Source organism: Oenanthe melanoleuca, chromosome 8 (genome assembly GCF_029582105.1).
Source record: "Oenanthe melanoleuca isolate GR-GAL-2019-014 chromosome 8, OMel1.0, whole genome shotgun sequence".
Lineage (NCBI taxonomy): Eukaryota > Metazoa > Chordata > Aves > Passeriformes > Muscicapidae > Oenanthe > Oenanthe melanoleuca.
The window spans coordinates 4,847,997-4,867,585 of record NC_079342.1 but is presented as its reverse complement, the minus strand read 5'-3'; the positions used below and the strand labels follow the sequence as shown (position 1 = coordinate 4,867,585).

Below are 19,589 nucleotides of genomic sequence, written 5' to 3'. Positions count from 1 at the left end.
TCATCAGCAAAAGAAACCTTTTATCACTTAGGGAAAACAGCTTTTTTTTTTTACTGGTTCAGAACAATATAAAGTACTCACAAAATGCTAAAGCTGTTCCAGAGTATTGTATATTAACATTGAAGTGGTGGTAGTGCTACTGGTATCGTGAAACAAACAGATGAATTGCAAAATAAAGACTTCTGGGGTGAATTTTGCAGAAATCATTTAGAGAGTTGTACTGCAAAGCTTCCCTAAGCCTGCTCACTTGACCTCAGTGAACATCCTGTCAATTCACTGCAAGCCACCAAGGGCAGGAACTGGAAAACCACCAGAAACCACTTACACAGGCGAAGCCATGCCCTGAGCAAACCCAGTTCTTTTGACAAAGTCTGAAAGAACTCACACAAAACTGTATTTAAAGTTCTTTTCAGTCAGAAAAATCCCCGGGGAAAAAACTTTCAAGAGCTGCAAGCTATGCACATATCAATTATATGAGGATACTCCCAAACTGTGGCCTGGGCACCATATCAATCACAATTTTTGTCATTGCTGTGCTTTATCACACACTGTCTCTAGGAAACAAGGCTACTCCATCTTCTGAAACTCACAAGGAGGAACTAATTAACAACAGGAGCAATCTTATAAGAGTGATTATCCATGCAGAAGCCAAATCTCCCAGTCACAAGGAACTTATAACCAACATTCACGTCTGTATTTTACTCATAAAATCCACAGTTAACATAGTCTTAAAGGGAAGCTGAACTTCAAATAATGCACTTTTCAAAGGCCTTTAAACATGGGATTTTAATAGCCTTAGATTGCACATTCTGGACCAAACTCGGGTAAAAAAACCCCAAAGGGTTCTTTCTCCTATCTGCTGCAAACAAACCACTAATAAGCATGGAACCAGAAGTGTTCTTGCTGATGTCTTTTTTCCACAGTGTGAAAATGCAAGTCCCCCAGGGCCACAACTAATGGCTGTTTGGAAGAGGAGAAAACCAGCAGGGTTTTAACAAGCACTCAAACTAACATCATCTTCTTGCTGGTCACTGGCTTGGTCAGGGATATGGGATTACATTACTGTGACAGAAAAATGATTGAGCAGGAAGTCCACTGCATGTACCAGCTGATTTGTAAAGCCCTGCAGAGCTGAAGACTGCTAAATTTTCATTGTTCATCCCTTCAGAGATCAGAATATGAATATTCATTAGCCTCTGCCCTAGATTTAGTTAAACTTAATAATCAAGTGCAACATTTTTATTAGCAAAAGCTTCTGATCTGGGGGACAGAGCAGAAAAGAAGAGGGGAAAAAACCCCAAATATCAAATATCTGCACAGATGCTCTATTCCTTGCCAACACATGTATGACTAATATACACCAAATCAGGTTACTATCACTGGTGGTGATTTAATGCCAAGATATTTGTGGAGAAATCCCAGGGCCAGTCAGATCAAGTTGCTCTGATGAGGAAGGTTTAATGAAGTCACATCACTAACTAAATTTTTTTTGCAATAAAAATACTTCCATGGCAATATATCACAGTTTATTCTAAAACATTGCAGTCTTTAATTTCTGAAAGTCACCATAACCCTAATTCTCATTATCAAATACTTCTAGTCACTACAGCAGCTTTATCATGCTAGCAAAAATAAATAAAAAAATATTTTTCTAATAGGGATCATCAAGGATAAACATTGTTTTCAGCTTCATTGAAAACAATTCTAAAGGAAAGAAAATTTGAAGAAAAGTATACTTCATCTCTATCATCTGACAAAAATAAAACCTTAAATCTAACATGCAAAACTAGAAGTATATACCCTGTTATACAGTATGGCTTACAGTGCTTAAAAACTTTCCTGTAGCTAAGTTGTAACCAATTTTTAATCAGGTTTACACTCCAGTGTTTCACTGCAGAGAAAAAGGAGCCTAAAGAAAGCCATACAAATTTTTTTAAACTCATATTTGAACTGACAGTAAGGATTTCTTGGATGTGCATCCCAGGAAAATCAAGAACTGCAGAATGTTGTAAACATTGTCCAGACTTAGAGTAGGGCTGGAGAAGGAAGAATTGAGTCCCAACTACATTTCTTTACATATTTGAGACATACTGCTAAATCCTTTACAGCCATTGTCAGAGTGAAAGGCATGATGCTGTGCCAAAAAGGCAATATTCCTGCCACACATTTTCAGTAATTCCTATATATGCATGACAAGAAAAATGAAAACAGCATTGAGATGGTCTCATAAAAGTACAGCAGAAATGAAAACACTGCTCATAAGGAACATGAAGTGATAAACTGTATATTTAAAAGAAAATATTTTGCACATCTAAAATTAAAGCATATATTTAAATCTGGAATTCAAATCAAAAAGTAAAAAAAAAAATATTTAAGGCATCACTCTCCTATGTCTCACAATATGTATCTTCAATTTGCAAACTGCTCACCAACTTTGAAGTTGATTTTCTCTCCTCCCTGCTCTTGTAATTCACTCTGCAGGGACTCACAGTACCCCTCAAACTGTTCTCTGCACACTTTTGACCTAGGCAAGCCATGCTGGGGCACACAACAAGCACACTGCCACACAGGAGACTGTGGATTGACCACCTGAATAAATAGGAGTTTGTGATCCTGCTTTCAGGACAATGGCAGTATAAGAAATTCACATTACACTACTGGAATTTATATTGCTAAACAACTGATAGAAGAGCACATAATGACTTTGTCAAGGGTCAGATTAGGGAGCCTATAAGAAAAATTGATAAAATTGAACTTGTTACTAACTGTTGGGGGAAAAAAAATAAAAATCAGACACTCCTTTCACAAAGAAGTTAATCTGGACATTTCTTTGTGTTCCCTTCAGAAAGTTAACTGTGTATTACTAAAGCTGAACTGAAAACATAGCTGTGAGTATATCTGCTCCCTGTATAGCTGTGGACTATGCCCCCTGTACAGCTCCCTGTACATTTGTGTAAAAAAATGCAGTAAAAAAGTGCAGCTCTCACTTGTTCTATGTTATCTTCACTGCATTTTTATTGCAAGAATATTATATGAAAGAGAACTGAAACATTTAGTTTGAAATGCTAATTCAGAAGTGTGAAAGAACAGCAACAATATAAAAATCTGAAGACACAGTACAACATAAAATCTCAAAAATCCCAATCCCCTTGATACATAATCCTAGTTTATTTCTCCTATAAATGCAGCATATGGAAATACATAATTTTTTAATAGTTAGAGTAGTGTTTAAGGAATTACTTTATAGCTGACCTAAATATTCTTTCAGGAAACATAATGCTTTATTCTACAGATTTTTGAGTCGAATTCAAGGGGCATGTATAGACAAAACAAGATTTATTATTGCTCAACATAAATACAATTTTAAAAATCTGGTCCATCTTTCCTTTAAATGTAGCATCAAAAAGGGTTGCAGTAGTGCCTGGCATCAATCAAAGAATCTGCCTAGTTTTACCAAGGAATCCTGTCCTGCATAAACTGGAGTTTGGCTGCTCAAGCTGTCCCATGATATTTGTGCACAGCCACCCCAAACCCACCCTCCTGCTCCACCTGAAGGACTAATGAGGACACCAGTTGCTGTTAGCCTGGCACACCTTTACTTTTTCAATTTGCTATTGAAGTCCAACTGCTGTGAATTTCAAGAAGGTGAGACAATTCTGCCACCTAGAGCCCACACATAAAGATGCTTTTACAATCAATTTCTTTTAAAATATCCAGAATTTTACTCTTAGTTGTCTGAAGTAATTAAAATACTGTTAGTCTTGCTTCAAAATTGGTTTTCCAGCTAAATTAAATTACTGGAACTTTAATTATAACTGTACTATTAACCTCCTCACAGGTGACTTCAGTAGTAAGAATGGTCAAGAGTCATCAGAACTAAAACAAGAGAACTGAAAGTAACTGAAAATATGATTTCTCACATTTACTTCAAATACAGTAGTTATTGTGAAAAGGATCAAACCTATAAAGAAAATACATTAATTTTAAAAATAAAATATGCAAGTCCTAATTGAAGTAGTAATATTCTGCAGGTGGTAACACAAAACTAAAAATCATAACCACCACAAAAATCACCTATGTATGTGGAAAAAAACCAGTCCTGCTCTTTAATACTTGTGTACAAGAATACAGAAGACCACAAAATAACAACATTCTGGAATAGTTCAGATGCTGTCTTAGATAAATTTGCAGTTGTGGGTTACATCTGAGGTAAATACCACAAAGCAGGAAAATGCCAATCCCTCCAGCTAGGTCAGCTATAAACTCCAAACATCCCACTCAGTTCTGGTCTTCTCTCTGCATGCACACAAAAATACCCAGAAGCTGGGGGTGGCACAGTAGGGAGATACAAAGCAAGATTATCAAATTTAATACATAAAACTCAAAGTCAAGTGCTATGAAATTAAATTGAAGCTTGAAGTCTGTTCCCTTCTGTATTAACATCTTGTGTCATGGATAACAATACACTGGGCATCAAGGAACTTTCCCAAAGGAAAGTCCAGATAACTAGTACATTACCACAGGGCTGCAATAACTAAATATATAAAAGCTGAAAAATTATGAAGGCTTAAGAAACAAAGTTGTTTATTTAATCAAATTACTTGTTATACAGTTTAAGACTTCCATGCTTTCAAAACAAAACTTAAGAAAATGTGCTGGATAGGCCAGACTAAGTCTTTTATATAAGAACAGAGGATATATAAATATAAGGATTAAGGCAGGAAAACATTTTATTTTATTCAGGCTTTGTTCACACCTTATTAGAAAGAAAAAAGAACAATTTTACATAAGGAAGAAAGCTGTAATTTAGAATATTTTCTTGAATTTTTTTGTCTATATTAAGCAGAGAAAGTATCACTACCCAGACTGCAAGAAAATCAAATTCACCAGTCTGTAGCAGTGAAGCAACTGTGAGGAAAAAAAACCAGACCATTGTACAACATTTCAACCTGGACCTTGTAAGTAATCAACACTTACAAAAAGATACAATTTCACAGTAAAAAGGTTATGAAACTACAGAGACTCAGCTACACCTAACTCTGATCCCATACCAAGTCTCAGTAGTTTTTCCATTATAACCTCCAGAAACAGCCCACATCCCATCATTTTTAAATTTTATGCACACCTAACTCCATTGGAAATATGTATACCTCAAAAGCCAATTTCTCCTGTCCAACTCTCATGGTTCTACTTCAGTGTTTTTCCCTGGACTGTCTCCAGGCAGGCAGTAAAGTTAAGATGCCATATAGGTCACTCCAGACTCCCAGTGCCCAGCAATGTCTTCAAAGGATTTACACAAGGCTCAGGGAGCAGAAAGTATTTACAGATATGCTAAAAGCTGAGAAATGCACCAAAGCACAGCTGGGCCAGCTGCTCACAGATGTGTACAAGTGTCTGCCTGGACAATGCACCTGCAGCAGGAGTGTGCAGCTACTGTTCAGCTTCTCAGCTGAAGAGATTTAGAAAGGTTATGTGCTATAACCTTAAAGACTTCCCATATCTTTGACAAGCTGGATTATGTCATTTCCTTGTACAGAGGGTTTGAGTTCACTTGAGAAAACAGAATTCTAATATACTTGCAACTGTGAGAAAAGATAACTGAAGAGTGCTGGCCAAAATTTAAAGTTTTAGCAATAATCTGTAGCATTTTCCCATGAACTGGGTCTGGCTGAGATGGAGTTAACCCTGTCCTAGCTTCCCTGGTAGTGCTGCAGTGTGCCTTGGTAGCCAGAAAGGTGTTGATGACAGCCAGTGTTTTGGCTGCTGCTGAGTGGTGCTGACCCAGCACCAAGGCTGTCCCCTCACCTGTCAGCTGGGGCTGGAGAGGACAGGCAGCCAGGACAGCTGACTCCAGGGATATTCCCATCATAGGACACCTGCTCAGCAGTAGAAGCTAAGAGAAAGTAGGAGGGGCATTTCTTGCTACAATATTTGTCTTCTGGAGCAACTGTTAAATGTACCCAAGCTCTGCTCCCCCAGAAGTGGATAGAGATTTCCTGCTGCTGGGAAGTGGAGAAGACACCTTTTGTCCTCCTTTGCTTCCCCACACACCCTTTGTTTTTATTGAACTGCCTTTATCTTGACCCACACACTTTTTTGCATCTCATTTTCTCTCAGCCATCCTGCTGAGGAGGGATGCAGCTTGGTGGGCACCTGTCATCCATCCAACCAAGGTCAACCCACCACATACTACAAAGAAAAGGATGAAAGGTTGTTGGAGTTTTTTTTAACAACAACTGCTCATATCACTGATATGAGAGCTCAGAGCTGCTCATATCACTGATATGATACAGTGGTTCATTTCAAAAAGTTATAAAATCACAAGGCCAGTATTGGTGCATTTCCAAGATTCCAGCTTTAAGATTTCTCCACACACAAGCAGAGCATGTTCAACACAGCCCACCCAGTCACCTTGCTGCTTACCTAAGAAACAGTTCTGAGCAATCTGGGAGATTAAAAATAAATAACAAAACATAAATCAAGTACACCAGCAGTCACAGACAAAAACACACTCTCCAAATACACCTGTGAATGCTGAAACTCCTGCTTAGTCTACTTTAATTTGTTCCAGCAGGAAAAATTCAACTGCCAAATACATTTGCAGTAGAGATGAAATGAGGAGGTTTTTCCTTCAGAAAACATTGCTATTGCCTGCTACAGAAGATTAAAAAAAGATGAGGTTTTTTAGGAAAGAAAACTAGAGGAAGGATGCGAAAGGAAAGAATCAATTTCAGTATAAACACAGGTTTTTTCCTAGATGTTCAATGGCATGTTTTACAAAACAGCCTCCCATTTATCTAAAAACATGCACACAACTGAAACCTGTGCAGAGCACTGATACAAAACTAAACATTTCAAACACTTATGACAGTAAATAGTCTATGTATGGATTCAAAACTCTTCCTGAAATTAAATCCCCTTAAACAATATATACTGTCAAAGAGTCCTAAAATGAAGTTACTATGAGAAGGGAAAAAAATCCTTATACTAAACAGATGCAGTTTGTCTCTGAAAAGTGATCACATAAAAATCTAGAAGACTACACTACAGACTTGGGGAAAGCCAACAAATACTTTAAACAGACAGAACAGGATGACTCATCTACTAGGAATTAAATCAAACACTGACTTTCCAAAAGAGGTAAAACTGTATAATAATCATACAGAAAACTATGGAAAAACAAAATGTTTTAAGCAAAACATAACAATAAGCAAGCAGATAAATGCAAATGTAGAAATCTTAAAACCAAAAGAGAACAGGTGAATTGAAATGTCTGATTTTACAAACAATAGAAACCTCACAGAAATCAATAAAAAGACATCCAGGGATCAATGCAACACCTGATCAAAAGAGGGTAGCAGAGAGGTCACACACACAAGGGACCTGTGTGATGCATTGCAGGAATCTTAAGGGTCAAATAAATTGGGAATGACACAGCTGCTGATGCACCTCCTACAAGAGGAATATCAATGCATTTACTTATACTTAAATTACACATTCCCAAAAAAAAAAAAAAAAAAAAAAAAAAAACCAAAAAAAAAAAAAAAAAAAAAACCAAAAAAAAAAAAAAAAAAAAAAAAAAAACCAAAACAAAACCAAAAAAAAAAAAAAAACCTCACAGCCAGGAAAATATCTATCACTGTAATTTCAGCAAGTAAAAGGATAGAATGCAAGTATCATGAAAACTTCTTAAAATGTTAAAAAAGAGACTAAAAAAAAAAAGAAAAAAAAAGGAACAGTTCTATAAAGCAAACATCAGAATTGGGAAGTGTGTCCAAAAGGAGAAACAGTAAATGCTTCAGAAATATAGTTAATATTATAGGCATGTATGAAGAATTTGGAGGAGCATATTGCTGGTGGAATCAATATTTTCTTCAAACATATCAAAACCAGAGGAAACCTGTCAGTAAGCTGAAAAGGTCAAGAGATTTTTTTTTGTACTGTGGCTTGATCTTCCTAGGGTTTCCTTCTTGCATCTTAAGCTGTTTCTGCATCTTAGTTTATTACAGAGAATACAGAGAAAACTTACACACAGGAGTGTTTCTCTGTGGAAAATAGATTTAGAAGCAGCCTTAGATTGAAACAATTTTTGCAAAGAAACAACAAAATTTACATTTACGTGTGCTCACTGTTTGTTATCATTCACCCAGCAGTTCCAAAGGAATTCAGATATTAAAAAGGCAATGCTGAAGTCAACTTTAGTGATAAATACTCTGGGAGGATTCAAGAGACTGCAGATAAACCCAAACCAAGCAGATAGTGAAAATTTACAATAAAAAGAATTATCAGGCACATCAGCAATTCCAGTATCATACAGAAGAGTAAAAACAGCATTTGCAGAGCAGTATCATGCTTCCTGACCAAATTTTTAAAAGGAACAGGGGAGAAGAAATTATTTGCCTGAAACAACGTATCTGAGTTTCTTCACAGAAATTTTCAAGAAGTTCTTCACAAAGGTTCTTGAAATAGAGAAAAAAAAGGAGAAAAAAGAAAAAAAGTAAAAAAAAAAAAAAAAAAGAAAAAAAAGAAAAAACTAAAAGAAAATTAAAAAGAAAAGAAAAAAAGAAAAATTAAATTTAAGAAAAAAAAGAAAAAAACCAAAAACCAACCCAAACACACATCAAAAACCCTCCCAACCAACGTACAAATGAAAAACCTGAGCTGTTCTGCAATAAATCACAGCCCTCAGCAACATGTGATGTTTCCCCATCTACTTACTCTCACTGCTACTTGTTGGAAAATATAAACATTAACACTCGGTGATTTCTGTCCAAGCTACCAAGAATGTTCCTGCATCCCTGCACAAACCGAAATAGAAGATTTGCTGTTATGCCCATACACTCATCAGGCTGCTCACAGTAACTGCATGCTAGAGCCCAAGAACAAACTTCATCTCTTGTTTCTTGTCTTTCTCCCTGTGTCATGTTTTGCTTAAAGTCACTCTCTCTCACTACAGGGATACTACAACAAAAACATTCATCTCTTTCCTACTATCTCTGCAATTTCACTTGGAAGAAAAGTAGAGTGAGGAATGCTGTGAATGATTCACAAAATGAAGAAGAGCTATGCAGATTCCTTCAGTACAAACCTTCCCAAGGATTAAAATATCTAAACTTTTACCAATTTATCAGCTGCTCAGCAGCAAGGCTGCTACAAATCTCTGAGACTCAAAGAAGCAGCTCTCACTCTGTAGGTGGCAGACAGGGATGTGCCACAAACCCAGTAATTACCCCATAATTCATGAATTAAATTATTCTACCACTAATGCCCTGGGACAATAGTGGGAAGTTGAGAGCTATGTAAAATACTGTTAAAAATAAGACAAATGAAGACTGAGAGCTCATTTACTTCTAAACATTATTTTCCTGTGACAATACTTAAAAGTAGTAGTGAAGGCAAAGGATACAGTTTGACAATAACCTCAGGAAAACAGACCCTTGAAATCTTTTAGAAATTGACTTACTGCTTCCTTGAGAAATTTAGTGCCAAGTAGCTCTGCAACAAAGAAAGCCTTACTGTCCAATGAGAGCAAGCTGTCAGCTGTATTTGCAACCATGCTCAGAATAGCACATAACCAAGTGCAGCCAAAAGTAGCATAAAGGGATAAAAATCTCATCATGGTAAGATTTTCTGGTTTTGTTCATTCCAGCATTTTTCTTCCTTACTTCTTTGTTTTCCAAAATGTAGAGGCCTTTGGACATTCAATATACCTGTGCTGCTCTTTCTATCAATTACTCCCCACTTTGGTCTGTTTCCAATCCATAGGTATTTTCATGGAGCCCTCCCCACTGCAGGGCTCAAGCTAGCTTTGGTTAAGAGGAATTAAGTGATTACTTAGTATCTTCTAAGTGGCTGAAGCAAGTAGTTGGAGATACAATTTAGATTTACTGTAATGTGATAAGAACAAACTCTTCTGTCACTGTGCCAACAGCCCTGCAAGCCCACCTTGACATGGAACACTGAGCATAATCCCCCTGTCACCTCTGATTAACGAATTAGATACAGAAAATAAAAATGCAGTTTGTCATAGGGATCATAAAGCCCAGCTTCATATCCAGAGCATTACCTTGCCTGTGCTTTGCAAGATTGTAGTTCTTGTCCTCCATACTCTCTCTCTGCTGACAATATCTCTAGTTACATCCACTTCAGCATCAACAAAACTTCTCTGTTTAAGAGCAGTTATGTCATCATCCAGATCAGTTTTGATAGTGGATCTTTTCTTTGCCATGATTTTGGCTTTGATAGCAGCAATTTTTTCCACTGACATAGCTTCAGACAAGGACCTAAATGAGCAAAAGTAACAGCAGAGACTGAATAATTGCACAAACAATTCTTCTGAAAGAAGAAATTCACTATTACATGGAGTTGTTTTTTTCTTGAGAATGCATGAAAAAATTAATGCAAGTACTGGTTGTGAAGCATTCTCCTTTATAGCTATGTTATGGGAAAGGGAAGTTCTTTGTCTTTCTACTTGGTTCACAGCAAGGTCAAGCATGGAGTTGAAACTCACCGCCTGTAAATATCTGTACTTTTTTTAAAGGGGTAGTATTTTACATTCAGCATTAAGTGAACTGGTAACTAGAGAATACAAACTAATTCAAACAACACTTGGTAATCCTCACTGCAGCATTGCAAAATTGTGATATACTCAAGGTATCATCCAAATTTTTCATTTATACAAAATCACATGTACCTTTTATTTTTTTTTATTCACATACTTTCTAATCATGCCTCAATCTGATTTTTTCCCTATACTTTCATTTTAAGTACACCTATATAAGAGATAGGAAGAAGTCATTCAAAATACATATTTTTCATGTGGTTAGCTACAATCATGGATTTCATAAATGCCTCAAATCTGCGCTGTCTTAAATGTTTCAAGGTCTGACTCCTCGAACATTACTGAGAGTATCAGAGAGGGAAGTTCTACTGAGAGCTGCTGGACAGAAGCAAAACTGGCTGCTTTGAACAGCACAGGAATTGTTCTCCATCCTGTAACTAAGCATTAGGCATAAGGGAAAGTAATCCCACCTGATCTGCTCCGTTTGCACGATGCCCTCTTTGTGTCCTTCCAGCCGAGCTGCCAAGCGCTCCTTGTCGAGGCGCACACACTCTTCATCCTGCAAGGAACAGCCAAGTTTAAGTTCCTGTGCATTCCCTTTTCAAATATAAATACAGCTAGAATCAAAGCTATTCAGAAGTATTTTCTTCACATTTTCAAGGACAATCTTTATTTCCAGTGATTTTTGATCTGGGCACTAGCATTAAGTGCAGAGCTATTGGAAGTTTCCTCAAGAACCACAATTCTTCAAGCCTAACTTCTAATCCCTTCCAGTTCCTATTCACATGAACAGAAGTACACCAAAGGACAGGAAGCTCAATGGAATTCCTGCAAAAACAGATAAACACCATAATTTATCTCCACCCCAATTTGTATTGATGACAGCCACTGTCATTACCTCTATTCTTGGTTTCTTTGCTTCTGCTAATATTTCATCTGCTGCTCTTTTAACTACAAGAAAAAGAGAAGATATAAAATGCAAGATTGTAGTAGATTTTTATAAAATAAACCTCAAAGTTATTTTTTAATTAAACTGTACCTTGAGTGGATCGTTGAAGACCGATTTCAAGTGGAGCACTTCTGTCTATGCTTGATGAAGTTGCTGCACACAAACAGAATGTTCAGTTTAAAAAGAAAATATCTGCAATAATATCTGGGTATCAAAAAGAGGACAACAGATGAATGCAACAATGGAAACTCTACATATCATGTAGCAAAGGTGGTTACCACTGGGACTGGAGTGGAATGGAGATATTCAGAACCTGACTGAATGTAAAGTAAAAACATGTTGCTCAGGGTCTTTTGGCCCATCTCTGAAAAGGGGATTGAACCAGGTGACCTCTTCTGGTCCATTCCAACATGAATTAATCAATGATTCTATGATCTCTATATACCACTCATAAAAGAAAGCAGTCATAATGAGAATTAGAACCTAGAACCAAAAGCTACTGGTTTGTCTAGTTGGTTTTTTTTTTTTTTTAAAGACAACCTGCTGATCCCTTTAAAATATATAAAGTGATTTTACTCATCATATTACAGAAATAATCTCATACTCCAGGATACTTAAAGACCACCTACAAAACAGGGCATCTTGCAAAGGTGATATTTCTGTTTTTCTCAGAGAAACTTCTTTTCTCTATTGTTAACAAAAAATTTAAGATGATGAAATGCTAGGCAAATCTGCCAGATTGACAAAGCAGTGATTTAAAATATTTTATTAAACTGAATATTTCATCCCACACATCTCTTGCATTCAAGATCAATGTACTACTGAAAGCTTCCCATAGTCTACAGAAGGGAAAAACACAAATGCTAAGCATTCTAATACATAATTATTAACCAAAGTAGGCTAATAGTAATTGTAATGTTCACCTCTAAACATGCATGTAGGAATGCAGCTATCTAAGCAAAACAGTTAATGTAAGAATACAATTAAAAAAACAAGAAATAATAACTTTGAGAAGTTTCAGCACATTTAGTTAAGATGTAAACTGCCTATTGTTTACCCAGTCTTCCCCTCCTACTCCTCACTTGTGCCATGAATATGAAGCAGTAAAGAGCACTGTGTGTCCAAGTCAAAAGAACACATTACTCACATGTTTCCCCATTTAGGTATGCAAGCAAGTCTTTCCTATCAGGTCTTCTTACCACAGGAATGTTTTCAGTCTGAAAAGACAGCAGATGTGACATTAAACTGTTCTTCCCTCATAGAGACTCTTGCTGAAGATTTTTCACTTTTACAGAAAACTATTCATTCACACAAAGACATGCCCATGTGTCCTGCCACCCAAGGAAGTTTAATTATCAAGCTTAAAGTGCAACCATATCCTAGAGGATGTGCAGCTACACAAAATTAAACCTGCTACAAAACTGAAAGAGAAGGCAGCCTTTTTCCTCCTCCCATTCAAATTTGCAAATAAGATTAAGAACTCCCTTTTGCCAAACACACACACACACACCCTCCTCTCTGCCAGGAGCCTGTGTTGATACATAGAAACCAAGTATCTCAATTGTGTTGTTCCAACACAGCACTGCTGTCTCAGGTAACAATGGAGCACAAGGAAAGATGAAGAGTGGCCTCCTAGAAAGCAGCCAAATGGAAATCAGAAGGACTTTTTAAAAATTCCTGTACCTTTATTTAGAGCTTCACCAATATTTTTTATACTGCACTGCTTACTTCTAAGTCCACTCCAAAGCTGTTCTGTTTTCCTCCATTCTGTATATCCCTGCCATCTACAGCACTTAAGAATCACTTAGATTGGGATGACTCCACATAACAGACAGACAAAAGTACTCCTGAAATAATTTAGTGCTGGAAACAACTATGTCCACAGAATATCAGGATAAATGCTATCATTACTGTTAATAATTGGTTTACAAACTCTTGCTGTAAACATAATTTGGTGGTTTGAAGTGATAGTCTGATAGGAAGTGAATTACCAAGAAAAATACTCCACCCTGACAGGACCTGTCATGTGATCCTTCTGCAGAGGTGATTGTTTTTAAACACACACACTTTGCTGCATATCATTCTCACTTTCCCCAGCCAAATTCATACACACAAGTGCTATTTTTATTCCCTGATAATAACTACACACATATCCATTACCACAAGACAAAAATCACATTTTGTACGGTCTACTTACTGCAGCACGACGGACATACACAGGATGGGAAAGGTGCACATTATTGAGCAGGAACAAGATAGAATCCAAGGTGTAGTATTCCCTGGGCTGGCCCTCCTTCCCTGTCCTGTAACACAGGAAAAGATGGTAACATTTAACTTCTCCATCTCTGCCTCAAGCACACCCTCTTTTAGAAAAGGTCTCTTTTCTTTCCAGATGACAGTTTAAAAAGCAAGCAGTTAATATTATTATCAAGCTATCACCAAACTAATGAGCTCTCAATAGTGCTGAAAAGTACAGGTGAGGAAGATGAGTTCTTGCAGCCTCTTTAGTGAATGAATTATTAATTTATTAATGAATTATTAAAAATCTTCCCAAAATAATCCAAAATAAGAGCTGGATGCATTGCAAAATAAACAAGCAAGATTTGGGAAATCATAAGTACACATTCCCCCTCATTCACACTGTTTATTCTGATTATCAAAGGAACTGTCTATCCTATGTGAGACAGCCAGAGAAGCAGAACTTAAATAAAGTATTACATCATCTTCAGGTACAACAGGCCAGAATTTTCAGAACTAGAGAAACACAGTAAAAATTTGAGATATATAAATTCCAGGAAGTCTAGGGAGCAAAGGGTTCAAAATGGTGCTGAAAGATTAAAATAAGGAGTGACTACAAACTAATTGCACACAAAAGCAGCAAAACCCTGAAGGGTACAAAATCACAGTGAGCTCCCATATTGAAGTCAGACCACATCAGAGCAAGACAACAGCATCAATTCAACCTTAGCTTTCAAATTGCTTGTTTCAAAGATACAGCTTTTAAATCTAAAAGGGAACTTGTTCTGTGCAACTATTCACCAAAATACAAACAAACAAACAAACCACACCAAACAAGGCCAAATAAATCCCTGGCTCAGCTTGGCTCCAGGTACATTGAACACAACTTCCCCCTCTCACACGTTCACCCATTATGCTGTTACTACAAGATTTTGTTGGGGAAGCAATGCCTGTCCACATTTTAAAAAACCCTACTCCCTAAACTGCAGCTGCTCTGAGAAACAGACCTGGCAGTCAGGAAAGCAGCAAGGGCAGCAATTCCACTGCCCAGCCCCACTTTGGGACCTGTCAAACCCCAGCTCTAAGCAGGACAGGGCTCCTCCACATTGCCCAGTCCCTGTCCCTGACTAGCTGGTTCACCTTACAACCTGAGGAAGTCACCACAAAACCAGCCCAAAGCTATAAATTTAAGACTAGTAGAGGATTTTCAACAAACGAGAGATCTCAGGAAGAAACTTTTACTTTAAAAGAGTTTTCCCTCTGAGTACAGTGGCTTTACACACACACCACAGGAGTGCCAACCTCACTGAGGGAAGGGAGAGGAAATAAAAAACACTCAGTCACAACTTTATGGAGCCTGAAAGAGCCACACAAAAATCTACTAAACCAACAGAAGTGTGAGTCCATTTTCTCAGTACTATGGGTTTAATGCCAGCAACTGCTTTGCTTGCCATTCTTTTTCTGAAATTAGCCAAGAGTGCCCAATAACCTGTTAAGAAGTTATTATTTGCAGTAAAGTTGAAAATCTCACTGTCACAATGATGCCTCAGAAAACCAATATAAGAATAATATGCAGAGAAAAGGGATTCAGGATACCAAAACTGTAGAATAAAGGGTCTCTCTTACCACTGTCCCTTCCTTCTGAAAGCTTGGTCTGCATGAGGTGGAGGGTGCCTGTACCTTTTTTTGCTGCAGAGGAAAGGGAGTAGACACAGGATCTTTCTTTCAGCTGCTAGGAAGCCAAAACTTGGCTTCACAATTACAGGCAGCCACCAGAACTGGATTCCTTAGCAAAGAACTGTTTGAACAAGCAGCAAAGCAGTAAGGATCTTTTGATAAGGTGATATCTAAACATACTGGAAGCACTAGCAGAAACAAAAGCTTCCTCCACACAGGCTTGGCTCTGAAGCAAAGCCATGATGTCACATGATACAGCTGTCACTTCATTTTAAAACAAACACTTCAGATTATCTTAGTTCAGAATAACTCATTATTTCTTTGAAGTGTGCCACATGCACTGAGCATGATAGAAAAGTCCAGCTGGTCATCTACTCAAGCTTTAACAATATCTAGCAATAAATAACAAAATACATTTTAAAAAATACTGAGCCATTATCTATTAATTGAAAAAATACAGTATTACAAAGCCATAGGCATTGCCAAAGCTCAGCAGGGCACAGCTGGTACCTCATCACTTCAACCACACACACAAGAATTCCCCATGCTCATTATGGCTCTAAGAAAATGTTTTATTAGGAGGACAAGATATTGCACATTAATGGGAAATCATCAGATGGACAAGCAGTTGCACATAAGGAGAAAACCTAAGCCTAAGCTGACATTTCAACATCAGTGTGTGTTCCTGCTAAATAAACAGATAACTAAAAACAGGCAGGTCCAAATGTAGCTTGCCTCATTTCATTCACAAACATCCAAAGTAGAAACAGAAATTAATTCTGTTAGTTCCCATATTCAGTTATGGCATCAATTACTTAAGAAAAAAATTAAAATCTTAGGAGGCAGACCTCAACAAACCAGTGACAATCATTAAAGTAAAAAATACAGAAGAGTTGCATTTCTTACAAAATAAACTCCAGCTTAAAAACTGAGAAAATGTTTATATAATAGGAGAAAGTAAGTTTCACCAGAAACTTACTTCTTTCTCATCCATTCACCTTCCTCCTGTGAGCACCAGGAATTTATTCATTTCTAACAGCTTTATTTCCTCTTCCCTGTTTCAAAGCCTTAAGTTTTACAGAGGTACTAAGGATCTCTGTCTCATCCACAAAACCAAGCAGAAATCTTCAAAAACACAAGACAAAGCATGCTGAGTATCACACAACTGACAATATTCAGGGCCAGCTCTCACTCTTTAAAAACTCAGCTGCATATCCAAGCCTCTTGACTAGGCAAACAAAGCAATAAACTTCTCTGGTAGATTGATTCCTTCCTTTGGTTTTGAAACAGATTCATTAATCACTCTTCAAGGCCTATGATCAAAACACAAACCACTTCATCCCAGACCACCTAGCATTTTTCATGTGCCAGCAGGAGCATCCCTATAATTATCATCTGGAAACTAAACTGGATTAAAGTTGCTTTCCCCTCACTTTTTTTTTTTTTTTCATCCAGGTTACTTTTAACTTGGCTTGATTTCTCAGACCAGTTCCCTGTTTGGGTGACACTTGTGCTAGCAGAGAAAGAAGGCAATGCAGGGCAGCACTGCTGACTTCTGCCAGCTAAGCTGCTCGAGGAGCCACAGCTAAAGGTCTCATGGGACTACTTCTAATTCTAGCAGGGACAAATGCCACTGCTGCTCTTCAGGCAATTGGAGATGCAATTACAGCAACCATACTATGGACACCTAAAACAGGACTCAAGGTTTGTTCTGTGAAAGACTAAGCTACCAACACCCGCTCAGTGCAAGCATAATTTAGATCCTGGCAAGTGACCTGAATATAAAATGGTTTGAAACATGAAAGTTTTTGAAAATGTCCCTCCTGAGTGTGGCAATTACCAAAATTAGCAGCTCCTAAAGTGTGGTGTTCAAGCTACTGAGCATGGCTTGCAGAACTGGTCTCATTTTTACGGTGTCTTCAATTCAAAGCTGAGACATGCAAAATGCCAGAGTGGTTGACAAGAAATGCTGTGAACTGAGAGCAGTCTCATCCTATCAAAAGCTCAGAAGCCACTGGTCTAAACCAAAACTAACTAACTCACCTCATACAAACCAAAGAAGAAAACCCCTCAAATTCTACCACACATGTACCCCAGGAGGTGAGCATGTGTGGTAGAGCATGTGTGAGCATGTCACTCACAGCTCTGACAAGGAGCTGCTGCTGCTGTGCTCAGAGAATCCTCTGGTCACCCACACATCCTTCTTGACCTGGAAGATAAAGCTCCCTGGCTGTACATAGCAAAGTTTGTTACCAAAAGCCTAAAAGCAGCTGGAGAACAATTTCAGGTCTAATCCAAGCTCTCCTGAGCAATAGGAAAGGGCTGACATATCAGTTTCTTGTTCCCTGCAGAAGGGCAATGAAACTTGTTTGTCTGCTTAACCATTACCTGTTACCACTAGGGAAAAGCAACTTGTGGCAAGGAAATCACCACAACTGTCTACATACTGCCCAGCAAAAATACAGCCAAGACTTCTAACTGCTTATCCAAATATTTTTCTTCCTCTTCAGTCTACATCCCAGTGTATCCCACTCAGCCAGGAAGCACAAATAACTCCAAAAATTAGTTTTTGAAAACTTGAAACAACTAATGTAAAAGCATGTTTCTAGTAATATATAAGGTACAAAGTAAAATCAGCTATGAAAAGTCCAGCTACAACTGAAGATAAGCAAGTAAGCTTATTTCCTTTCTCTTTCTCAATCTCAGGCTAATAAAAGTCATATCATAATTATGAGAACAAAAAAAAAAAAAAAATTCCTGGTCAGACTTAACTACAAGTTCAGGGTTTTTTGAGAAATCTGCAGGCACTTCTGCTTTTCCACAAAGGTTCACAGAATAACGTGTCCTCTTTGATCAATACCTGAGCTTTTACAAGAATGATTTTTCCCTCTTAAGTTTGAAAAAGATTCATTGGAACCCTTCTAGTGAGGACATCAAGAAACAAGCAGCTGCTAAATTCTGAGAAAAGGCAAACAAAAATCTCTTTTGCAATGCAAGGAATCCATACTATAGTAGGAAACTCAACAGGTAAAAACCCTCATGGGTTTTTAAATGGTTTCTAAAACCATTTTATTTTATCTTACACAATCACGAAAGCCACATAAACACTCTACTTGTTTATTACGATAAGACCAACTAGGAAGCAGCCCAGGAAGAGGCCTCAGGTGGGGGCAGAGCACCTGCACGATTCGTCAGAGGCAGCGTCGCTCTGGACCTCGCTGCCTTTGTTCTGGTGCATCAAAGCTCCAGGAGACGAGAAGCAAGACGACAAGCCAAGGCAGCAGAAACACAGAATCACAGACTACTGAGGGGGAAGGGACCCATCAGGATCACCCACTGCAACTCCCGGCCCCGTGAAGAATCCCACGATGTGCCTGAGAGCGTTGTCCGGACAACAATTTAACGCCTCTTTTTCGCCAAACACCCGGAAAAACTTGGGAGAAGCTGCCTCCAGCCATCTCACCGCATGAGTCTGCAGGACAGGAGCGCCGAGAGCCGAGGAACGGCCGGGCCCCGGCTCAGGGCAGGAGCTGGGAACGTTCCCGAAGAGAGCAGCGAGCGCTCCGTGCCCGGCCGGGCAGCCAGAGGACAGGAATCGCCCACAGGACACCCGAGGCCCCGCGGGAGGCGGCAGCAGCCCGCCCGATCCCATCCGCCTCGCTACCCGCAGGGCGCCGGGGGGAAGCACGGCGGGACCGCCGTCCCCGCTGCCCGGGCGCAACTTCGGGGCAACTTCTCCCCCCACCCGCCCCTTCCCCCGGCCGCGTCGCTCACCCCCAGATGACATAGTTGGTCTTGACGTTCTTGGGCCAGGAGAACTCTCCGAAGATCACCTCGTCGCCCTTGACCACGATCTCCTTCTTCTGCGTGTTGTACTGCCGCAGCACGCTCAGCACGTCCGCCATCTTCGCCCGGCCGCCACCGCTCCGGCCGCCGCCGCCCGCCGCAGGACCCCGCCGGCGCGCCCCGGGCTGCCCGCCGCGAATGCCTGAGCCAACGCCGCCGCGCCGCCTACTCGGAGCGACGCCGGACGCGTTGCCACGGGAGCGACGTGGGGCCGCGCCCCCGGGGGGGCGGGGCCGGCGGCCGGGAGGGAGGCCACGCCCCCTCGGCCCTCACGGCGGCCGCGCCCCTGCTGCCGCCCTCACGGCGGGGCGGGGTGCG

General features: G+C 39.2%; 1 protein-coding gene across 1 annotated transcript in view; it reads right to left on the bottom strand.

Annotated features, from left to right (window-relative positions):
- CDC73 (cell division cycle 73) overlaps positions 1-19,386 on the bottom strand; it is a 97,043-nt gene extending 77,657 nt beyond the window's left edge. Inside the window, exons 1-7 of the mRNA XM_056497192.1 lie at positions 19,200-19,386; positions 13,708-13,813; positions 12,658-12,727; positions 11,601-11,663; positions 11,460-11,512; positions 11,032-11,120; positions 10,067-10,283 (exon numbers count right to left, since the gene is read on the bottom strand). Coding sequence (XP_056353167.1) covers positions 10,067-10,283; positions 11,032-11,120; positions 11,460-11,512; positions 11,601-11,663; positions 12,658-12,727; positions 13,708-13,813; positions 19,200-19,330 — 729 coding nt within the window. The 5' untranslated portion in view covers positions 19,331-19,386. The remainder of the gene's footprint in view (positions 1-10,066; positions 10,284-11,031; positions 11,121-11,459; positions 11,513-11,600; positions 11,664-12,657; positions 12,728-13,707; positions 13,814-19,199) is intronic.
- Between the last annotated feature and the right edge of the window lie 203 nt (positions 19,387-19,589).